Below are 24,380 nucleotides of genomic sequence, written 5' to 3' on the forward strand. Positions count from 1 at the left end.
TTTTGATGAAAAATATTTTCCTTCGTGCTGAACACACACAAAGACTAGCTTTTTTTTTTTAGTTAGCAATCAACAACAATAAATGCATCATGCTACAGTAGTAATCCTAAGTTATTCTTTACCATTTGGCCCAAAAACATATCATACTGGGCCCAAATCTCAATGGCCCACTTCAAAAAGTCTCAAACTTTCTTCTTCGTAATATTCACCAAATAGCCACTTTTCAGTCCCATAATTTAAAAAACGGAAAAGGGTCAAAATTACCCCTGAAGTTTGAAAAATAGTTTATTTATGCCCTTCGTTATACTTTAGGGTCAATTATACCCTTACCATTTTACTTTGGGCCAAATATGCCCTTGAGTATAATGGAGTGCCACGAGTCGGTCTTTCAGTGGCCAACTTATTTTCGTTTTTAAATCTTTTTTTTTATATGTTTTTAAAATCTTTTTTTTAAAAAAAAAATTTAATCTTTTTTTTTAAATCTGTTTTTTTAAAAAAAAAAATTATATGTTTTTTAAATCTATTTTGTTTAAAAATAGTAAATGTCCTAGAGTTTTAAATTTTACGAGTGAATTCCAAGATACAGTCAAGAAGTTTCAGTTATGAAAGTTGAAACTCCAACAGTAATTATGTTTTAAAGACAAGATCGAAAAATGTTGTGGTATCATATTCATCTGAATTTAATAAAGTTATGTGTTAAATTAATTAAAATTACAATAAATAATAAATTCAAATCATACTTTAAAATTCTAAATCTCCCTCAACTTGATATTAGATACTCTTCAACTCAATTCGAAAACTAGTTTATATAAATGTACCAAAAAAAATTATATTCTATTTGTATAATATAATTTCCAACAGAGGGATTTGTGTGTTAATTGACATTCTTTAGAAAAGGGCGATCCCATCACTAGGTAGAGTGTACGCAAACCTTATTATCACTACCTCGTGAAAATATAACGTGAGATGGAAACAACTTTCAATAATGCCTCATGCATCAGCTCATCAGCTCATCTTGGACGAACTGAAATGGGTTAAAATAAAGCGACATAAACAGTTAGAATTTCAAATAATTAATCCCCAACTTGCTTGAATTTAAAATAATCCTTCCTTTCTTTCATTTTCTGGAAGGCCAAGTGAAATTGGGATCCATGTATATAATATTTTTATACTGTTCAAAGGATATTATGTATACATAAATAATTTTTTAAAATGTTACAACATTGGTTTAACTTGTTTGACTAGGCCTCTGTTTTTCTTCTGCATCAAACCTGAAAAAAACAGAATATTGAAGGAAAATAAATGGGTTAGTATTTTCACAAAATGAAAAATTAGCAATATTAACTCCATGATTCTTGCTTGTGTTTTAAGCAAAAGTTACCATTGAATCAATGAAACTAGGAATTATTGTTCTTAAATACAGAAAAATAGACACAACTGTTTAGACAACATTTAGTTTACTTTTTCAAAATTTAACTCCGCCTGTATGAGCTTGCTCACATTACCAGTTCCAATTCTAGACAAAAAAAGAGGTTATGGTAGGCTAGCCACCAAGGTAAAACTTGCCAATTTATGATGAATCCCTCATAATACAGATATTGATATATAATGAGCTTAAAAGGAAGAAGTGAGATTCATATAGCCGACCACAACTTGTTTAATTCTGAGGCGTGTAGGTTTTATTTTTTTGTTTCACAATTTAGAAAAATGTTTTCTAAATATGATTTTGACTTGACAAAATGTGAGCACAATAATTTGGTTCTAATAGGATATTGTTATTGATCTGATTAAGTTGTTTTTTTTTAATTTACAATTTTAACTTTCTTTGCATTTTACTCAAGAAGTAAGAACACATATAGAATGCTCACCTATGGTCCCTTAAGGTGTTCTTGTTGATAAAAGAATAGCCAGCATGATGAAAAATAAGATAATCTGCAAAATAAATTGAGTCAATAAGAAAAGATCTATATGTAAACAACAACAACAACAACATACTTAGTGTATCCCAAGGGTGGCGTGTACGTAGCCTTACTCCTACCTTATGAAGATAGATAGATTGTTTCCGTAAACGCTCCACATATGTAAAGTATATGTAAAGCATGAACTAAACATGACCAAAGAAAACTCACCAAAACTGGAATATTATAATTAGGCTGATGGCTGAATGTGTAAGATTTCCTGGTGGTAAAATAAAGTCACAACTGATATTGTCAAGAATTTCCATAAAAGAACAACAACGTGTAATTCCACAAGTGCGTTCTGAGGAGGGTACAAGGAAACATAAAAAAAACCTTTGATTTAAGGTTCCCGAGTCTCTGCAAGTTTTCAAAATTGCTTCAAGCCTCTTCAAAGTACTCGTTGCATTTGGATCATCACGATCAACCTGAATGAACCGATTGATAAGTTGTTTTATCGAGCACGATGAAATTAAAGAATCAAAATTTGACATAAAAGAAGAATTAAACATAGTAGAATTTCAGCTAATATTTGAACATCAAAGGGCTTCAAATTCAAATGGACTAATTTAGAATTTTTACAGTCTAGCCCTTCATGGGACAACGACAGCAACTAGGCCGCAGTATCAAACAAATTGGAGTCAGTTATATGAATCTTCTCTGCTTCATTTAACCTCCACTCTAGAGGTACAACAAGATGAAAACCTCTAATGATGCAGATGTGAAAGGGAAACAGGAAAATTGAACAATTCTAAACTTAGCCAACAACCTTTAGAGTAAGTCACAATTGCAAACAGTGACGGAGTCAGAATTTTCACTAAGGGAAGTCAAAATATAAAAAAGTAAATGTCTCCGCTACTTACTGCAGAGTTAAGGTTGTTCTGAGAATAGTACATGTTATACCTTAGATTCCATTATACAACAAAAGTCAAAGAAAGCTCCGTAGACATCAGCCATCGTCCTCGTCTGATCAATAATCTTTGCACAGAGGCCTATCAACGAAAAAATCAAAAAAACAAGACATAGTGAGAAATTGTTGTTATTCACAAAAAATTATCACCCCTTAATATTCCACAATTGACGATTCTTAGGAGCCAGCTCAGTTTTCCAACTAGAACACGAGCAATTTAATTAGTATTCATACTGTGAATCAGTGTATATTACCTTGTGTAATCGAAATAACAGACATGGATATTGACATCTTGTGTATCTTTACCTCGTCTCATTTCAACAACACCTTTGAAAATTTCAACGTTGTTGTAGTACATCGTCAAATTCCCCATATTTATGATCTGGTAGTATAAGAAAGTCACAAGGCAATGAGTACTGCTCCAAGTATAGTATAAGTGCAAATTGAGTGATTTTGTTTACACTTTACAGAACAGATCATGTCACATTAGTTCTCATATACAGACCAATACGCGGTGGAGAAGCAACGTTTTGAACTGTTGAAGGGAAATTTATACCTGCGGAATTGCACAGAACTGAAAGATAGCAGGATCTCGTAAATTAGACATGCATGTCAGACAATCCTCTACATATAATAAAGCATTAGTGACCATTTCGTTGAGACATTGTACTGCCTTGACCGAGTTCTCCTCGTACTTAAAGTCCTGAGGAACATAAAGAAGATGGCAATTACAGAACAACGAATCAACGTATGAACTTCAAACAAGAAATAACACATGTTATGATGAAAACAAACCTCGAGTTTGTTAACATATTTACTCCAAATTTGACGAGGCCAAAACATACGACATTTTGGTACTTCATTTATGTCCTCTAGATAATCTCTAATGATGCTTATTTTCTGAAATGTATAGCCAAATATGCTTGTAATCACTAGCCAACATACAGAGCTTTTTTTAAGACTGAATGATAAACATGCTGGGGTCAATACCTGAAGAAATAAACCCACGGAAATCGAGATGGATTCTGGTGCTAAATCTTCTCTTCCAGAAATATAAAAAAAGTTTGACAATCCCAATCCACATAGTCCAGATGCATAATAACTATATTCATTATAATCATCCATTGTTTCTACCTGCACGAGATCAGATGACTTTTAAGTGAAATTTACGAGAATTATTCAAAGTCAGTGAGTTCAGAATGAGTTTGATCTTATTATGCTAAACATGTTTAAACTTGTTTGCATATGTATCCATAGTTCAAGTCGATAGTAATGAGAATTAGACATGGTTTTCACAATATTGTCAATATTTCTCGAATCACCTCCTTGCATAAAAACTTGGCCATTCCTTCACCCATCTTCTTGGTAATTTCCTTAATCACCACCTGATAACTGCAAAAATACGCGTAACGTTTCATTTACAAATACTCGTATATATATACAATTAAGTATCATTCTTTTTTTTGCAATCAAATTTCGATATGCAACAATACGTTAATACCAAAAAATCAACAATTTTTCCTAAGAACTCACTTTGTATCAAGTTCTAGGAAAGCAGTGGAAACATGATGGAATTGGTCCATGAGAACTTTGAAGGCCTTTGTACCACCTAAAAAAGGCAAACGAGTTTAAGTTATATACATTGTTAGTATAAATGAAATTTACACTATCAGATCATTTTTACTTGTTATAAGAATACCAAGTCGATCGCAGAATGAAGAACAAAACTAAGATAAAGAAAACTTACATGAAAAATGCCATTGAGGATCATAGAAGTTGCAATAAAAATTTCTCAAGATAGGTACTCTAACCTCAATGGCTAAGCTGGTATCATCCTCTGTTCATAATTAATTAATTAGAAGGGAAAATCAAAATAATTAGTGAGAGCAATATATATTCTAGTGTTAATCATGAAATTAAACTTATGGAATTGAACATACATACCAACAGTGTCAAGTGCTCTAAGAACCAAATAGTAAACACAAACCTGCAGAGTTGAAGATGAATTTTAAGGACAAAAAACGAGGAAATGAGATTTCTTGCTCTTACAATTTGAATAGAAGAACGTGGTTAATAATCAAATATCGGTTTCAAAACTGTTTTTTCTTTCTTAAACTTCATATTCAGTTAAACACAACTACATAAATTGAGACGAACATGTTATAACATGAATGCGGTATTTCCTTAGATTACTAATTTCACTTGTCATTTTATTAACTTGATGCTTAATGTTGAATTATAAGGTGAATTCTACTTAATATCAACAAAACACACAAAACAAATTGAAGAATGAGATAAACATAACCACACTTATAATATTAGAATAAGTTTCAATCTTATAAAAAGGATTTTAGTAAATATTTTTTTTATACTGTAAGTATATACTTACCACGTCACGAAGGTCGCTAGGAAGTTGTTGAATTACGAGGGCAAAGCTACGAGACACCTTCCGGAGAGTATCGTAGCAGAAGGCCCAGTGTGGCTGCAACAGCCACACAGACGTCTTCTTCTTGACACGTTTAGCCGATAACATGAGCTTCATCAATGGATATAATTCATCTGGATGCATCAAAATCTCCCCCATCATCCCCATTCTTATAAATTTGTTTTATTAAGGAGTGTCAATTTATAGTGTATATATGTACTATAAAGGATGAGAAAAATATAGACTTTATGAGTGGACAATATATATATATATATATATATATATATATATAATGAAGAATTGATTTGACATGTGAACAAATTCTTTAGTTTTTGTTTGTTTGTTTTTTACAAAATCGTGGGTTGGGATTCAAAAATAGGAAAGGGGATTAAATCGAACTCTTATTAACAAGAAGAAAACTTCGAATAATCAACTAATTAAGCTATGAAAATTCCTTATTTCTTGAGTTAGGCCTACCGGTTGACCGGATTATTATATATCATATTATTCTTTTCTTTTTGTTTGTTTCAAGAAATATATATACTTTTATTTTATTTTATTTTATTTTTAATAAAATTATTTATAATTACAAAAATAATTTAATTGCTTATTTTAGATCTATTTTTTATTTCTTAAATTAAGTGTTTAATCAAAATGCATCACAACTTAATCACAGAAAATAATACAAATATTATGGTGTTGGTTGGGTTGTTTCAACACGTTATTCTCGTGCGTAGGTAGTTGAATACCAAGTAAAAAATGCATTCCATCCGTTTCATTATAGGTATATGTAGAGTATTCCATATCCGTTTAGTGGCATCGTTGAAATTTCGAGATTAAAATTTTTCAAATTTTGATCATAATTCCGACAATTTTTTTTTAATATTTTTAAAATAAAATTTACATATTTGGAAATACGTTAAAAATACTATAAATCATTTTTACTTGGCCCAAACAACAAATACATACCCAATGAAATTTCAGGAGTGAAGTCTGGATAGGATAGAGTATAGACAAATCTTAACACTAACTCGTGAAAATAGAAAAATTATTTCAGAAAGACATTTCGCACTGGGCTCAAAAAGAACCTGTTTTCACTTGGCCCTTGGACTAAACCAATAATTTAGAAAGACCATGGGCTATCCATTTTCACTTGGCCCAAATAGAAAAAGGAAAAATTATCAAATTACACACTTTATATTTCTATATTTTCAATTATTCCCTATTATTTGTAAAAATTTCAAAAATCTCTCTTCTGATACATAGGAATGATGCTGATACATCGCGATTTGATACATAAGTCATTTTCATGATACATCGCTAGTTGATACAAATCAAACACAAAATGTATCAGTAAAACATAAGTTTTACTGATATTTTTGTTGTGTTCATGATATATTAGGTGTTATAAGCTGATTCATGAGTTTATTGATATTACAATGTTTGATTTGTATCAACTAGCGATGTATCATGAAAATGACTTATGTATCAAATAGCGATTTATCAGCGTCATTCGTATGAATCAGAAATCTGGGGAAAAAAAGAAATTCGGATAATTACCAAAAAAGTCAGAAAAAATTGTAATTAATTTTTTCACTATGAGATTTAAGTAAAATACCCATAGAAAAATGAACAATTATATGTCTATGCATAACCTTGACTTGGGCCTTTGGGCTATCTATTTTCACTTGGCCCAAATAGGAAATAAGACAAATGGAGCCCATGAATCCATTAATGAGACTACATAAGTGGGCCTCTTTTTCTGGCAAGTGTCTAATAGTGATCTTCAATAGAGAGACAAATCAGATATTTTACGTACAGCAACATCATTGGTTACCTTTCTCTGTGTGTACTATTTAAAACTTAGCATAATTAAGAATGGCCCATTTGGGCCCATGAGGAAGACAGTTTTGCCTCTTGCTGTTCTAGACATCGACTATGAAAACTAGTCATGGTCGTTGTAGAGTTTTAAATTTCACACGTAAAATCTTAAAATATTATCAAGAGTTTCGCAATATTTTGAACATGAATATTTTTAACTAGTCAAATACTTTGTACTATGGTATGAGGAAAAATGTTGGCCAGCTAAGAATGTTCGATCATGTTCGGAAAATGAATATAGCGTAGATGAGAATGCTTAGATGGATAAAGTTACAGGGGATAAGGTAAGAGATTTCTTTGTGGCGGATAAGATGAGGAAAGCGAGGCTGAAATAATTTGAACATGTATGCTAATGTATATTAATATATGTTGATACACTTGTTTTGTACATTGCTATGTTATTATCTTTCTTCTTTCCTAACCTTTTGTGTCGGTTACATTTCTTTTTAATCGAGAATCCATCATTAGTCTCTTTATTCCATAAAAAAAAAGGTAAAATTATGTATATTCTATTCTTTTTAAATCTTAATTATATGATCATACTAGATATATTATTATTGTAAGCACTTTCAACTCATACAAATTATCGTGAATGTTTGAAATTTCACAAATGAACTTCAAGGCACCGTCATGAAATTTTGGCAATAAAATATTAAGCTTGTGATAATTTTTCAATTATAAAACTGAAAAGTGACTATGGCGCATTATTACTATGTTCCCTTTTATTGGGCCCAATGTACACCTTTTTATTTAAAAAAATTCAATGAAGAGTACATTATTTCATAATTCATTGTCTCCATTAATTCATTTGGTCCGTGAAGAACAGCTGTATTGGGTTTAGTCATTTTCAAAGTCTGGCCTAAACTGAAGTTTGTTTTCTTGTTTCCTAGGTGGAGCCCAATATTACACTTCTAAAAGTCTTCTCAACTTTCTTTCTTCATAATATTCACAAAATAGCCACTTTTCAACTCAATAATTTGAAAAATAGTAATTATCGTGAAGTTTTTAATTTCTACTAGTGAATTCTAGGATATTGTCAAAATGTTTCAGTTGTAAAAATTGAAATTCTATATAAACAATAATGATATATTTAGTGTAATTTCACAGGTTAAATTTAGAGAAAATATAAATATATGTAAATCTTGTATTTATCTCATGAAGGTAGACAAGTCGTTTATGACACATTATTGACTTCAAGAAAAGCATTTGAAAATATTTTGGAAAGGACATTGCGGAAACAAAGATGATATGACAATCAAAAGAAAAAGTAGTACATAATATTCAGAGTAACAAGAATAAAGTAACGTGACAATCAAAGCACAACAAGCACTTATGGTAACAAAAATCGAAGACAATAAATTTACAAGAATAATGTTAATACTCCTGTAAGAAAATGAAAACATATACGATAGATATGACTTGCTCCAAATTATCATCAAATATATCTCATCGAAAAGCCAGAATACACTCATCAAGACATTGATTATTTTTCAAAGACAAAACCAAATAGTGCTATTTCTACTTAATTTATTTATTTCGATTTGTTATTTCCATGTATGTACGAAGAAAATATAGAATAAATTTGGATTCACACACATTAAAACAAGGAGTACTTTGTCAAAATAATACTAAGCGGGTGTAAACAGGGCCAGACATCTACGACCCAATGATCACTCTTACCTAAATGGTACAGGCCCACTTGCTATGTATTCGATTTTTCTTTTTTGAGGGAAGAAATAATAATAATAATAATAATAATAATAATAATAATAATAATAATAATAATAATAATAATAATAATAATAAATAAAAACTAAGTTCATGCCCCATGAAAGTAAAATAATTACAAATAAATACTTTTTTACAATGCATACCCCCATGAGACTCGCGATCAAGATACCATCGCAGTATTAATATACTTCATGGTATCATTGAAGATTGTTTCAGTCCTTAATGATACCACCTTAGTATATCTATATACTGTAATGGTATCATTGATGTCTGCTTCAACCATTCGGCGATATCTCCATGATACCATCATATACTGATATGGTATCATTAGGATTGTTTCATATAATCAATAACACTCCTCAAATCATGTATGATATCATCGCGGTATGTGAATATCAATTATGACATCACATAATATCATATATCATAGCATGGTATCATTGATCCTTCAGGTACGTATCATATACTGACATGATATCATCACAAATATTGAATGCTACCATCATATTATATAGGTCAAATCCATCAGTGACCCCTTAAAGTTGGCACCAAGTTTCACTTAGACACCTCGAGTGGGCGATGTTCACTTTAGACATCTCATGTAGGATCCCGCTGTATCATTTTTACACTTTCTGCTGATATGACAACACTCAATAATAGCGCATGAAAGGCTATATTTAGCCATTTTTTTCTCTTCTTCTTCTCCATTTCTCAAGCCACCACCTCCCGCCATTTTTTCAAGCTTAAACTCCTTTAATGGAGATCAAATTTTTTATTCAAATCCATTTTTAAGCCATTTTTTTTTCATTGTATTGCTTTTCTAAATCTACCATCACTTCCCTCCACTTTTTCGCCGGAAAAATTGATACCAACACCCATTTTTTTTCTCTCTTTATTTCTTCTTCTCACCATCGCCATTAATTTTATCACTATCGTAAGAATTTTTTAATTTAATTATTTTTTCAAATTTAAAAATCGCACCCACTATCATCATCTTCTCCATTCTTTCCTTTAGATCCAATAATTATAATTATGAAAAAAAAGTGGAAATCTAAATCTAATAAAAATCCTAAAATGAAAAAAAAATATACAGAGAAGAAATTGGGGGTTCAGGGAGGTGTTGGGAAAGTTTTGGAAGAAAGGAGGAAGTTGTGGTGGGTTTAGAAATATGTATTTTTTTATTATTATTTATGGCTGAAATTTATATTTTCTCAAGTGAAACTTGGTGTCAACTTTAAGGGACCACCGATGGGTTTGACCTAGTATATATATATTGTGATGGTATTATAACGATTTTCTTAAGTCGTTCGATATTACATAAATGATACTACTACAGTATATTCGTATATTATCATGATATTGAAAATCCTTAATGAGACACTTTTAAAATTTTCAATGATACCATAACAATATATTGCATATTATATGATATCATTAAGGAATCAAACATTTAGAAAAAAATTGTACAAATACTGAACGATACCATCATAGTATATATACTGTGATGGTATCATAAACACGAATTGGATCTAGACTAAAAGGGTACAAGGGGTAATTAGTTTGGGTCAAAGGGGTACAGAAAAGAATTATTTAAAGATGGATATGAGGTGGTAAATAGTTTATTTAAAAAGTCCATTTTGTGTATTTATCCCTAATAATAATAGTAATAATAATAAATAAATAAATAAATAAATAATAATAATAATACACATGTTATTATTGGTCTTAGTCTTAACAATTTCATCCCCAACAAGCTAGAAGTTAAATAAGTATGGTTAGCCCTTTTTATAATAGGACTTGAGAAGCTCTTCACTTATGCTCGATTTGTCTATTAAATCAACTCTTTTTTGTGTATAGATAAAAAGAAAAGTTTGTGCTAAATATATCAATTTTTTAGAATGATTTGATCCATCAATAATAACCAGACGAACTCTATCAATTTGATGGACAAACTCTCCTTTCAAAAGGCAACAGAAAAAATAAGGCTCCCACTATATTATTATTATTGTTATTTAAATAAATTCTAAGAAATTCTATTACATTTTGGACTTGGATTTTTCTAGAGTGATTGATGCAAAAAAAACAATTATTTTGAATCGTTGATATTCTAAAAATAATTAAATTTATTTACCAACAATTCCTTATAGACTATATAGTTATTATATTTTTGGCACAATTTATATGATGTATATTTTTTTAAAATTTGTTTCAGAAGAATTAATATCTTTTTATATTTTATAAAGAATTTAATATTAAAAATTTCATATTAACTTTAATAAAGTTTATTTATAATCTTATAAATATTTATTTATTTATTTATTTTAAATAATGATATTTATTTTTTATATCTAATTAAAATGCGCATAAATTAATATGGAAAATAAATAGTAGTTGTCAATTTTTGTACGATAAGACAATTCCACCTAAAGGGACCTACATTTTAAAGTTTGCAAACTGTCTTTGTCTAAAAGATCAATTTTTTTTATTTCGTATGAATTTGGCCCCTCTCTAATAAGTGGAACATTATTTATCGAAATAGAAGGCCGATTTCAACTCCTCTATAAAATTAGATTTAAATGTTTTTGAAGTAATGGGTGTTTATCACATACCCTTTAAAAAAATAATGCTACAAACATCAATTGAAATAGGAAGTTAAGCTTTAGTACTCGCATTTACATAATAAAACATGTGTTATGACAATAGATTGATATCACTTACATAAAAATAAGTTTGTTTCATCGAGTTTAACCCTATTCTCGATGGGTTTTGTAACAATAAATGTATATTAATTGTGATATATTGGGAATAATGCTTATATCAAAACATTCTTCCATCCCTTGTTTAATATGATTCTAAGACTGAATCAGTGAAAAGAATCATATCAATAAAATTGTATGTTGTCTTTCCATGTTAGTGGCCCCAATTGAACATTATTTTGTGCGCCTCTTAATTAGTTTGCTCTAAACGGATTTAATTTTGTAAGAAATAGGTACTCGTATTTGCCACGATGGCAAGACGATCTTTGGGTTTGAATTAAAACTTTTAACGTGAATAATATGTACTCTTTTTAAATGAGGTTAAAAGTTAAATAACGACTAATGTGTTAATTTCCAAATAAATATTGAACCTTAATGGGCCATGAGTGTAAATGGGCCCATCTTCACGTGAGAGCACGAGGTTAATGGGCCAGTGCTATGGTCGTTATGCTGTTTGATTATGAGCTTTTTGAAAATTATATTTTCCTAGAAAGATTTAATTCTGTGGTCCAGCCTCTGGAAATTAGAGATAAAAAATATTTTTTTAGAAAAAAATAATAATAATCTGATTTTCTTGGATACCTAATTAATTAGTAAGTGATTAAAAAATAAAATCAGATATCTTTATAATAATTATAATTATCATTCTCTGTAATAACAATTACAATAACTGTCAATTTTTTTTTTCTTAATTGATTTTCATATTATATATTTTCTATAACAGTATCTTCATTATAGTAATCAAAAAAGTATCTAAACAAACAATGTTGTTAGAGAAATTTGACCGTACATGTTTGATTATTTTTTATTTTTTAAAAAAAGTGGCTTTATAGTTAACTAATTTTTAGCTAGTTTAAAATTTGGAATTATTCATTATTCAGAAATTATAACTGCAACTCTCAACCATGTTTTGCTTCTAAAATACTCCTCAATTTTGTGTTAGAGCGAATATGTCCCTCGTTAAAAAAATGGTGCATATATGTACTTTCATCGTTTAACAAATGGTGCATACTTATCTTTATAGTTATCAGATTGATATTTACTAAATTAAAAAATAAATAAATCTAAAACTGATTGTTTTAGTTTCAAAAATATCATATGGCTTTATAAAATGACCTCACCCATTTTTTTGGAATTAAAAAAATAATTTGGTTGGGTATGAATTGAAGAGGGATTGATTATTTTTTTTAATTGGGTCGGGTTTGGAGAGCTTAAAAAAATGGGTAAGAAAATTATGACATTTTTGGAATTGAAAAAATAATTTTGGATTCTTTTTTAAATTTAGTCTGTTATTGAAAATAATATATATACACTATATGTTAGACAATGAGATTATATGTACACAATTTTTATAACGAGGGATATATCCACTTTAAATCGTAAAATTGAAAGATATATATTCTTAATTTAATTTTTTAACATTGGTTTTGGATAAATTTTTACTAATTACAATCACTAGCTACTGTTTGCAAAGACAAAAAGAGAGAATTTATTTATCAACAATTAAATAATACATTAATTTTTCCCTTTCTAGTATTAATTCTTTTATTTGTTTGGGACCATAACATTATGAGTAGCTTTTATTTGCAGTCTTAAATATATGTCTTCCAGTGGCAGGACTTAAAATCTTTAAATATTTTCAATCATCAATTATAGTAAACCTTCGTACTTTTTATATAATCTTAATTAAAAAATATCAAAAAAAAAAAACTTTCCTAGTTTTCATGCTCCTCTTACTTTGAATTTTGCCACATAACATTAATACAAGGACGAATATATTTATAAAGTTATGAGTTTGTCTAATTCTAATAGCTTTGATTCAAATTCTTTATTAAAATTGTTATTAAAGACTAAAAAAGGTCGTCTCTAAATATTTTTAATGGTGACTTTGCGGTCACTCTATATATTTTCGTTACTAAATGTTATCAATGGCGACATAAAAAGGTTTCAATTGAAGCAACATATATATTTGTGGCGACTACTCATCCCTTAAAAATGACGAACAAGATTCCTCAACCTGTGATTATTAGGAAGATCGCATATATATGTTCAAGAATATCACTATTAATTTTTTAGCAAATAACGTATAAAATTTAGATTTTGAATGTGTTTCTGAGCGATGTTAATATGAAAATAATATTTTTGGGCACCAAACAATTGACATGACATGTCGAGAAATCTTAAGATATTAGGATATTGTTGTCCCATCTCCCTATACATTTTACTCACTACTCAACAACTTGCACAAGATCTAGACATTTTATGACCTTTCTCTTTTTGAGGAATTTTTTGGTCATTTTCACGTAGATGTTCTTCGATTTTTATTTATTTTTTCCTTTTCATAAAATAGTTTCAAATGTAATAATGGATGTTAAGTTATAATAGTAAGTCCTAATTAATTTTTAATCCAGACAAATTAAGACATTGACTTTCTATGAATATGATAGACATCAAATATCAACCTACGTTATTTCTTTTGGAATTCTAATTTTGCAAGAAAGTACTACTCCACTCGTGTCAAAATAAGTGTCGTTTTTTCTTTCAGGTGCCAATTTGATTAACTGAGATTAATAAAACCGATCAGATGGTCGAAATCCTAATACTATAGATATAGTTGATTTTAAAGCTAAATACCACGGTTATGATAAAGTGGTATGTATATATTCATCTTTAATCAAATGTCTCGAGATAGAATCATTTTTGTTAAAGAGCACTAAATCCAAATAGAATCGTCTTTGTTAAGGAGCACTACACCCTAATATGGAACTTTTCAGTGCAATTTTTGAATTAACGTGTTTTGAAATATTGATCAAAATTTCAATATTTTGAATGTTGAGATACTAAAAACGACAAATAATTAATATGGGACCTAAGGAGTAATAACACACAATTTGTGTGGAAATAGAAAATCTAGAATTGATTCTTGGACCACTAGGATAATAATAATTCATGAAATTTTTTAAAAGTGTAGGAATTGCTATTAAATGTCTCTATTTTACACAAACTTTTATGAATATATATATATATATATATATATATAACTCTAATGCAATAAGTAGAATGAAACATTTGTACCCTGCCCAATTGGTAATAAGTCCAATAGATGGGGGAATTCACCGTTGGATGACATTTTTTAAATTTTCTTTCTATTAACCTCTTCGTAGCTTTTTTTACGCTTGCACTTTTCTAAAAAGTTATTTTTCTTGAGTCGAGGATTTGCGGAAAACAACCCTTTTATTTCTACAAAAATAAGATTAAAGTTTACGTATACTCCATTCTCCCTAGACCCCACTTATAAAATATATTGAACATTTTATTGATGTTGTTGAGCCTCTTCGTAGCAAAGATACTAAAACAAAAGTTGTAGTAGTAGAACAAGAGCTCATAATTCGTAAAAGATCTAATTATCGAGTAAAATTTACAAATAGCTACCTTTTCGTCTCTCGATATCCCAAAAGTTTTACTTATAAAATTTTAAATTTCACGATAAAAGAAAAGTGATAAGTAAACGTTACATAAATTACTCTGCGGTTAGGCTAAATGGGCTCTTATAGTCCAAATTAGAAGTTGGCCCATTATAGGCGCTGCTAACTAATCAGTTTTTAAGAATTGAAGTTTATTGCCAAATTTGCCTGGACAACCCTTTAGCTTTTATTCTGACAAAATCTCACCCTTCAATTTACGCTTGCGTGTAGAAGATTCCCAAATGCCCCAAAACTTTATTCCCTTTTCTTTCATTTTGGTCCAATTGCTAATTAACTCATATGCTATAAGAAGGTGCCATAATAACTTTAATAACTATTTTGCAGCAAAAGTTGAGTCTATATAAGGCAATACATGAACAAGAGACCTTTTCAGTATTCCACAAGTGACCTTCAGAGGAAGGAGAAGTCGTAACACGGTTTTCATAGGTGAATTTGTGGAAGAATCATTGTTGAAATTTGCAAAGCAGAATGACATGTGAACAAGTTTAAACATCGGGAAAGCCTCTGTGGCGCGAAAAGCGCCACGAAATACTAAATTGATACTCTACCTCTCGTGCCCACTTCGTGGTGTGCGTGCTTGCTTCTTTTAAAATAAAAGCGACTCTCGACAACAGATATCTCGGCTCTCGCATTGATGAAAAAAATAACGAAATTCAATACTTGATATATATTACAGAATCCGATGAGTCAATTGCAAATTGACCTTCTAATATGTTAGTTTCAACAACTCTCACTTGTACTTACACTTCTTCCTAGCCACTTCACATGTAATATGTATTTAGTTTACCACTTAACTATAAAAAGAGCATCTACAATGAATCATAAAATTAATATATGTATGAGTACTTATAAGAGATCAAGTAGCTCGTTTCGAATAAAGAACAACTCAAAAAGTACTTTGCATAACCATGTCATGGACATTACTCTTAAACATATTGAGCACATTTTATAAATAGAATAATCAAATATATCTTTCAAAATTCAACAAGTTCTTCTAATTTTATACCGGGAGGAGTCCTCTCATAGGTTTACGGCTTTCTAGTTATAATTAGCTTCTCTTTTGTATCGGGGATTAGTTAGCTGACCTTAATAGGTTAGCCGACTTATGAACCAACATAGGATCGAAGGTAAGGTTTATGTCCCCCTCCTTGTATTTTTATTTTGTTTATTTATGTTAAGGCTTGGGGGTGCTGCTCAACCCCTGAATGTGCAAGAGAGGTGGGAGCCTCGTGTAGGGTATGTTCCCTTAAAAAAAAAAAAAAAAAAAAAAACAAGTTCTTCTAATTATAAATCGAGAATAGATACCCGACGCGCAATAAATAGGGAGTAAGAGAAAAGAAAAAAAAGATACAGCCTTTGATAAAAATGCAAGATAAGGCTGCGTACAATAGACCCTTGTGATCGGATCCTTCCCCGAATCCTGCGCATAGCGGGAGCACCGGACTGCCCTTAAGAGAAAACAAAAAAAAAACAAAAAAAAACACATAAATGTAAAGAAAAAGACAGGTCATGGACTGTTATTAAAACATTGTCAGGTTGGGTAAGAATCCGATGAGCCCACAATAAAGCCCACCCGATTCATTACGCCTTTTTACTTACTTCAATTCTTTATATTTTATTTTTTAAAGAAAAAAAAGAATTTCTAGTACAAATATAGCTTATCGAGTTATCAAGTTGAACTATTTTTTTAAAATTTAATTATTTATTTACTCGAATTTTATAATCAGTGTGATGAATTATAAAATTATAGTTTGAATAATAAATGAATTTTTCGATTGTTATTGTAATTAAAAAATAACTAATACTTTTAAAGATGAAAATAACATATGGATGAAAATATTCTTAGTTAAAACACAAAATAATTCCAATAACAAAGATTTGATAAGTGAAACTATATTAATGTTCGAAATTTACTAGATATTTATACTCCATACGCTATTGATCGACATATGGGAGTTTAAACTTGCACAATTAAGTGTAAAAAATTGATAAAGTTTCATACCCAAAAAACGACTCATGGAGTTCAATTAGTTATATGTCGTGGGAAACGACAATAATTAATAATAAAAATAAATTTAAAATTAAATAATAAATTATTTTAAAATTTTTAAACTAACTAAATAAGAGTGAACATTTATTTTTACCCGCATAACTTTAATCGTTATCAAATGAACCCTTAGTAAGTTATTTTTACAATGGTACCTCAAATATCATTTAATATATTATTTATTATATTTCGATTATTACATTATTTTATTATTGTTTTCGATTCTTTTTCAATAGCAGACTTTGCACTTACCTTGTTACTTGTCATAGTCTCTTTATTATTATCTCCTCCTCCTGTATCTATGAATCTTATTGCACTTGAGTTAAAGTTTAACTTTTTGTAAGATAATAATAAAATTTGCATATATTTTACTTTTTATAAAAATTACTAATAGAATTTCACGAGATATATTACGGTGCGTTAGGTATGTATGTACCTCAAATATCACCTAGAGTTGGGTTTATAAATATTTTATATTTACTTGTGTCAAATGTACCTTAAGATTTTGGTAAGTGCACAAAAACCAAAGCAAACATTGCTTTAAGGCAGCGGCTACAGAGCAGAAAGGGCAAATCCTTTTTCCATAGAGTCAAAGATAAGAGAGACCACACAGAGTTGCAGAGAAGACCGCCATTGAAGCTCATAATAATAACTCCATATAGAAAGAAAAAAAAAACACTGCAAAAATTGCAACAAAAAGAAAAAAGAGAGAGGAAGAAGTGTATAGAAAGCTTCATTTTCACTCAAAAAGTGTTCTAATACCTCCATTTTATCTTGCATTTGTTAGTGTTCTGAAGCTCATTGACTCGAATTTGTGGGGTTACTGTGGAATAAATTTGTGGGGTTTGTTTAAAAGTTTGCAGTAATAACGAAATTGGAGGAACTGTACAAATTGACCATAGATTGAACTTGGGTGTTTCTTGTTTAGTCTCATTCTGGAATTGGGTTATCTGTGTTGTATCAAAGTTGGGTTTTGATTTTTGTGCGAAATGGATAATCTGATAGAGTCAATGGAAGCTAGATCCGAGAATTGCGGAGCTAAAATGGGAGAAATAGGAACTGGGTTTCATCAATTTGGTGAGGAAATCTTGTCTGTTACGTCGGAAGCTGGAAGTTCTTTCACTGCTTTACTTGGACTTCCGCCGAATCAAGCGGTGGAGCTTTTGGTTCAGTCACCGGAAACTGACAAAATGGCATCAGATAAGCTTGCTATCAGTGAACCTCCCTATCGTTATCCTCCTCCTCCTCCGATTTTTCCTTCAGATTTCGCTTTGATCGACAGAGCATCTAAGTTCTCCGTCTTCGCCGCTGCCGGAAATTCCCCGGAGTCCAATTCAACCCTTTCAAATTCCGGCTCAAAATCACTGTTCGTCAAGCAAGAACCCATAGATTCCGACTTCAACAACAATTCATCTCCGGCGACTTCCAATCCAATGGTTAATCAGAAATCAACCAAGAGAAAGGAACGCGAGAAAAAGGTATATATATATATATATATAAATAGTATAATTTTTCCTTAGATAGCAATTTCAGTTTGATGAATAATTTTCTGCGAAATTCAGGTAAAAGAAACTACAAAAAAGGGGAAAAAATCAGCAAACGATACCTCAGAAGACGGCGACGAGAAGCTACCATACGTTCATGTCCGAGCGCGTCGGGGCCAAGCCACTGATAGCCATAGTTTAGCAGAAAGAGTAAGATTAAGAGCTTCTAATGTTTTGCTAAACATGGTAATTACACATCTAATTAAGCTTTTAATTATATATATATGTAGGCAAGGAGAGAGAAGATTAATGCTAGGATGAAGTTACTACAAGAGCTGGTCCCAGGATGTAACAAGGTAGGCTGTCACTTTTATCAGTATTAATTAAATCATAATGATAGTTAAATAAGTTGTACTGATTGTTAATTAATAGTTGTAATTACGGATGGAGGAAAATATCTGTACTGTGATTGTTTTCATTGCATTATTGATTAGATTTTTCTGTGCAAAATCAGTCGTTTTCACCTTTTTCTTAATGAAAAAAGGTGATGGGTTTTGCACCAACAAAAGTGGGGGACAATTTTACTGTTGTTTCAGCTTTATTGCCTTGCATTTGATGGATGGGTAAAAACTTTTCAGTCAGCTATTAGCTCCGTTTTAATTTGTTTGTTTTGTTTTTATTTGGTATGAAATTAAAAAAAAAGTAAAATTTTGTGGTCTTAAATTAAAGATACGTAGAAGTATTAAAAATTCTTTAATCTTTATGGTAATAAACATGTCATTAGAAAATTAGATATAAAGAATAGTCAAAAAGGAAAAAGACGGTTCTTTTATTAAATTTAAATAAACAAAAAAAATAATTAAGACAAATAAATTAAAACGAATGGAGTACTTTTTTGGGTCAATCTTGTCATTTCACAAGGGTCTTTTCCTCTTTTTATAAAGAAAAATTGATACTTGAAAAGTTGTTTTTCTTAGAATGATTTTAGGGATAAGGAATGCTTTATTAGAACAAAGTTGCAGCCAGGGTGTGACCTAGTGGTTTATAAAATGAGTCGAAACCATGAGGTTTCATGTATAAATCTCATAGGAGGCTAAAATACTAGGTTATTTGTTCACGTCTATTCAAGTCTTGATGGACAGAGTTAACACCGGATACTTATGTTGGTGGAAGTTATCACATACGTCATGAAATTAGTCAAGGCTCATTGGTCCAGACACCACGATAATTAAAATTAATTAGGGGGTTGGTGTTATGTCTGTTTCAACTGTCACAAACTGTTATTTGGATATGTGTTGAGAAAACAGATATCTGACCTAATCCAAACCCAAAGCCGATTGCTAGTTCAATTTAGAAGTAGAATGAGAAAGGCCACAGTACACATACACTTTACCATAGCAAAAAGAAAAATTATCAACAAAAATAGAACCATAGCAAAATGAAAATGCAGTTATATGTTGAGAAAATGAACTTTGTGCCTACCTCAAAGGCTCAAACCCAAACTGTTGTTCAACTTAGGATTATTGGAGTATGTTTATGAGACTAGTAACCCAGCCACTTGTGACTTGGCCAATTTGATAACTATTAAACAATATATATACGAGTTTGATCCCTTGCTGTAGGTTGTTTTCGAATAGTTAGTTCCATCTTAAATTTTTTATTTATGTTTGTTATATTGGGGAACAATCATTTGAATAAGAAACCAGTGGTTTGGAGCATTTTACGTGGTGATTATATGAAAAAAAGGATTTTGGTTTAAGGCGAAAGATTAATAGAACGAAAAAAATATGATTTTGCTTATTATGACTCACTTCTTCCTGTGGAGTTAGTTTGCTGTTTATTTCTTTTCTTTGCTGTGAGGGCGCTCACCTGGTGGTTCATAATCTATACCTCTATGATAAGATTGCCTATTTCTGCCCGTAATGTTACTTATTCTAAGTGCTTTAAAAAAATTATCGACTCTGAAGGAACTTTTATCATCTTTAACTGTCAGTGTAATGTATTCAAGACTTAAAAGGATGTGTATTTCTGTTCTGTTTTAACTTCTTGTGCTGTGGCTCAACATACATTGGCTATTTTGAGGCCAAGCAGAAATATATGGTGATTAATTAGTGGCTAATTAGCAGACATCTGAAGATCTTTCAATCAGCACATTCTAAAGCTTGGACTATTTGCAGATCTCAGGTACTGCAATGGTGTTGGATGAGATCATCAACCATGTACAGTCCCTACAGCGTCAAGTGGAGGTCAGTTCTCGGAAATCCTTGCATCTGATTTATTAGTGCTGAAATCTGCAGATGACTATATTGATTATGATATTTTAGCCTTTAGGTGTAAATGCAAATGCGACACGTCCAGATCTCACTCCACTACAGTATTATATTTTATCCCTCTAGATAGTCATTTCTCCAAAACTTAGAGCCCCCTATGCAGGTACAGCGCCTTAACCCGATACTCCTCAATTCTTGCAATAGTTTGCTTAAGTTATTAACAAGAGAGAAGAAAACTTGTATTATCAGCTACCGGAGGTAAGGGGCATGGAGAACTATAGCAGTTCTTTGATTTCTCATCAGCTCTCTTCAGGGGCAGACCCACATGGAGCTCTCCGGGTGCTAGAGCACCCAGTAGCCTCGTATCAAACTGTGTATATTTATATAGAAATTAAGTAAAAATGTATAAATATTATTAGCAAGCACCCATGGACTAAATGGTTTAATTGGCGTGGTGGTTGAATATGGGTGCTCAAGGTCATTGATTGCTTTTTGTGTCACAGTTCGATTCCATCTCAAGACATTATTTTTAGTTTACAAATTAATTCTTCTCTTACTTATTTATTCTAATTAGACTTTCTTTTATTTTTTGTCTTCCAATGCAGATTGCTGTTTTTTTCTTAACTTTTCCTAAATAAAAATTTTATAAAGAAAAATTTCATTTTTTCTTATCCAAGATAATTTTTATTGTAATTTTTTTATTGATGTTTTTTTTTACACTATCGTGCTTAAATATAATTGTCTTTTTTATTACAAGTGTTAAAATTTTTGCACTTATATTTATGATTGGTAGCTAAGCAATGGCGAAGGCACATATACTTGAGGGGTGTCGACTCATTCATCGGAAAATTATACTGTGTAGTTAGGTATATATATATATATATATATTATATTGACACTTCTTGGCTTCTACGCGATTTTACTTCTTTATATTTTAACCTCATTTAGTCAAAATTCTGAATCCACCACTGTAGCTAAGGGAGCACCCACGACCTTAAAATTCTGGATCCGCCACTGGCTCTCTTGTTAGCATACAGTCATAAGGAAAAGGAGAACCGATGAACTCATACCTGAGGAGCAACTCTGCCTTTTTGAGGAAACACAATCATAGTCTGAGTTTTGTCAGGGTGAACTTAAACATCTATAGGAAGTCAATAAAAATTTCAGCAATCTTGCTTAATATTCAAAAATGAAATTGGGATGTGGGAGCCTGCATGTACTGCCTTAGCATGTTCAGGCCTTGTACAGACGAATGCATTTGCACCTCCTGCATCTTTTGACATAATGTGGGAATCCCACACATGAACCTTCATGACCTTCGAGAAAGTAACTTTTTCCTCTCATTGCTTGGTGTAATATAGATGCTTTATTTGGTTTCATTGATCTTTTTCCTGATGGAGAGCTGTTTGGTTGTAGTTCTTATCAATGAGACTTGCTGCGGTTAACCCGAGAGTTGATTTTAACCTCGACAGTCTCTTTGCAGCAGAAGTAAGTTCCATTGCTTGTCAACTTTATTACTATTGTGAGATTACTCTAATGATGCTCTGTTTTATGACTTTATGTCATCCTATTTACTCAATTTGTTAAATAAAGCGTCATATGGTAATTTTGTTAGTTTTGTTTCTTCTATGATGACATCCCATCTGTTTACACTTCACTATCAGCTTATAAGACCACCTAAAAGAAGAGATTTCACAATATAACTGTTCTATAGTTACTCGCTGTAATTTTTCTTGATCCCCGCGTAAAATTTTGAAAAATGTGCTTCTTGACCAACCAAAATGCTAGAGCAGGGTCAATTATGGACCACCATTATTGTCTGCCTTACTATGCAGATTTACACTTTCAACTGTCCTTTCTGATATGTGGTCACCTGAAAGGTTGCCTTGTGACCATACCACAATGTTGTTACCCTCTGGAGTTACCTCTCTGAGTGGGTCCTCTATTTAATACACATCAGGATAGGAGACTTGGCCATGTTATACTGTCAACATTTCTGCAAGTTTAAACTTCTCATGTCATGACATCTAGAACGCTGGAAACGACAAATTTTGTACATTATCATGTTTCACTGCAATTTAATTACAAAGAATGCCAGCTTGTATGTTTGATTATGATAGTTCAAATATCTCAAGGCAACACCTTTCGGTCTTTGTTTCTAGTTATTATATGACTAGTTTTAGAGTGAGTGATTAATTGCTTACAATGTCAAACATTTATGAGATATTCTTCATGATGTTCTAAACTTCTGATCATTCCCTTAAAGAGTTTCAATTTACTTTTTGAAAATTAGCGGAGTGGTTCCCATGTGGAGAGTAACTTACAAGACATGGTTGTGCCACCTATCTGGGCCGAGGGACAAACCAACGGGAACAGAAACCAATATCAACATCTATGGCATTTTGAAGGGTTCCATCAGCCTGTCTGGGGAAGGTTAGAAGACAATTCTAGCTTTGTTACTCCAGAGAACTCACTGTTGACATATGATTCCTCAGCAAATTCAGGTAAATCCCAACTTAATGGCCTGTGTTGCTAATTTCTCCAAGTTCATTTCCTCTTGGCACCAACCAAGCTGCAAAAAGTTTAGGACTTGGCATCCAACATATATATTATGAACTTAAAACCGATATGGAATGCAGCACAAATCAAAGGAGCTTCATAGCTAGTCATCATATTTCTGATTTTTGCAGCATCTTTACACCCAAATCAGCTGAAAATGGAGCTATGAAAGAAGAAGCAAGTCTTTTACTAGTGATTAGCTGTATATATTATATCGGACATATTAGTTGATAGCAGCAAGTGCCGGAGAAGAGAGTTATCAAGAATTCAGATTTTGGGTTTCACCTTCCTCTAATCAAACAGCAAGGAGAAACTCCAGATTGATCTGTGCTAGAGAGGGAGAAAATTGCTTGTATCCCTTATTTCTATTTATATAACATATATATATATATGTATATATATATATATATATTGTATGCAGAAAGATTTGTCTATACGAACGCAGGGTCCTTCAATCTGATACTTGGTACGCGAGATGATTGATTGATTCGTAGTTGTAAAACAAGAACAGACTAGTAGTGACTACTACATTGTTATGCAGATGAGATTTCGCGTTATTTAACCCTTCTGCTGAGAGACAGCTTCGAAATTCTATGGATAGATAATCTGTCCTTTATCCTTCTCTACTTAAATATCAAGGTTTTGTTTATCGCAAGGTTTGAACTTGTAATGAGTTGTGGTATTACCCGCATATTGATGTGAGTAAAGCCATAACAACAGTACTACAGTAGTATTTGGATCATTCGGGGTAACTCATGAAACAAAAATCGCGCATAATTCACACATCACAGGCTACACTCTTACAACTAAACCAAAGGCTACACTCTTACAACTAAACCAAAACAAAGCCTGAGGGCTTGCCGCACTCGTGTTAGAT

The 24,380-nt window shown here is 31.2% G+C and overlaps 2 protein-coding genes and 1 long non-coding RNA gene across 5 annotated transcripts; 1 reads left to right on the forward strand and 2 right to left on the reverse strand.

Annotated features, from left to right (window-relative positions):
• Window positions 1-1,154: 1,154 nt before the first annotated feature.
• On the reverse strand, window positions 1,155-5,537 carry LOC129876883 (squalene synthase-like). 3 transcript variants are annotated; one of them, XM_055952362.1, is made up of 14 exons: window positions 5,255-5,534; window positions 4,810-4,852; window positions 4,613-4,702; window positions 4,399-4,474; window positions 4,188-4,257; window positions 3,856-3,999; window positions 3,661-3,765; window positions 3,422-3,568; window positions 3,172-3,247; window positions 2,859-2,947; window positions 2,292-2,383; window positions 2,130-2,178; window positions 1,869-1,932; window positions 1,155-1,271 (listed from the first exon to the last, which is right to left on the reverse strand). In XM_055952362.1, exons 1-13 carry the CDS (start codon window positions 5,456-5,458, stop codon window positions 1,879-1,881), a joined length of 1,239 nt encoding a protein of 412 aa, XP_055808337.1. In that variant the 5' UTR covers window positions 5,459-5,534; the 3' UTR covers window positions 1,155-1,271; window positions 1,869-1,878. The 3 variants fall into 3 exon arrangements, 1 of the variants encoding a protein (XP_055808337.1); XR_008763433.1 differs by having other exon boundaries at window positions 2,130-2,383; window positions 5,255-5,535; XR_008763434.1 differs by lacking the exons at window positions 1,155-1,271; window positions 1,869-1,932; window positions 2,130-2,178 and having other exon boundaries at window positions 2,291-2,383; window positions 3,120-3,247; window positions 5,255-5,537.
• Window positions 5,538-17,823: 12,286 nt separating this feature from the next.
• LOC129876910 (uncharacterized) lies at window positions 17,824-18,958 on the reverse strand. The gene is made up of 2 exons (XR_008763436.1): window positions 18,797-18,958; window positions 17,824-18,554 (listed from the first exon to the last, which is right to left on the reverse strand). It is a non-coding gene; the product is annotated as an uncharacterized LOC129876910 (long non-coding RNA).
• Window positions 18,180-24,060, forward strand: LOC129876907 (transcription factor bHLH48-like). Its single transcript, XM_055952385.1, has 7 exons — window positions 18,180-18,668; window positions 18,753-18,884; window positions 18,965-19,030; window positions 20,852-20,920; window positions 22,361-22,432; window positions 23,238-23,448; window positions 23,635-24,060. Exons 1-7 carry the CDS (start codon window positions 18,180-18,182, stop codon window positions 23,670-23,672), a joined length of 1,077 nt encoding a protein of 358 aa, XP_055808360.1. The 3' UTR covers window positions 23,673-24,060.
• The last annotated feature ends 320 nt before the right edge of the window (window positions 24,061-24,380 follow it).

This window comes from Solanum dulcamara, chromosome 12 (genome assembly GCF_947179165.1).
Source record: "Solanum dulcamara chromosome 12, daSolDulc1.2, whole genome shotgun sequence".
NCBI classification, from domain to species: Eukaryota; Viridiplantae; Streptophyta; class Magnoliopsida; order Solanales; family Solanaceae; genus Solanum; species Solanum dulcamara.

Coding starts and splice junctions, on each gene's coding strand:
- LOC129876907 (XM_055952385.1), top strand. CDS start 18,180: ATGGATAATCTGATAGAGTCAATGGAAGCTAGATCCGAGAATTGCGGA. Junction 20,921..22,360: donor CCCTACAGCGTCAAGTGGAG/GTCAGTTCTCGG, acceptor GTTTGGTTGTAG/TTCTTATCAATGAGACTTGC. Junction 22,433..23,237: donor ACAGTCTCTTTGCAGCAGAA/GTAAGTTCCATT, acceptor TTTGAAAATTAG/CGGAGTGGTTCCCATGTGGA.
- LOC129876883 (XM_055952362.1), bottom strand. CDS start 5,458: ATGGGGATGATGGGGGAGATTTTGATGCATCCAGATGAATTATATCCA. Junction 3,569..3,660: donor AATATGTTAACAAACTCGAG/GTTTGTTTTCAT, acceptor TATGTTCCTCAG/GACTTTAAGTACGAGGAGAA. Junction 2,384..2,858: donor GTTGTATAATGGAATCTAAG/GTATAACATGTA, acceptor CGGTTCATTCAG/GTTGATCGTGATGATCCAAA.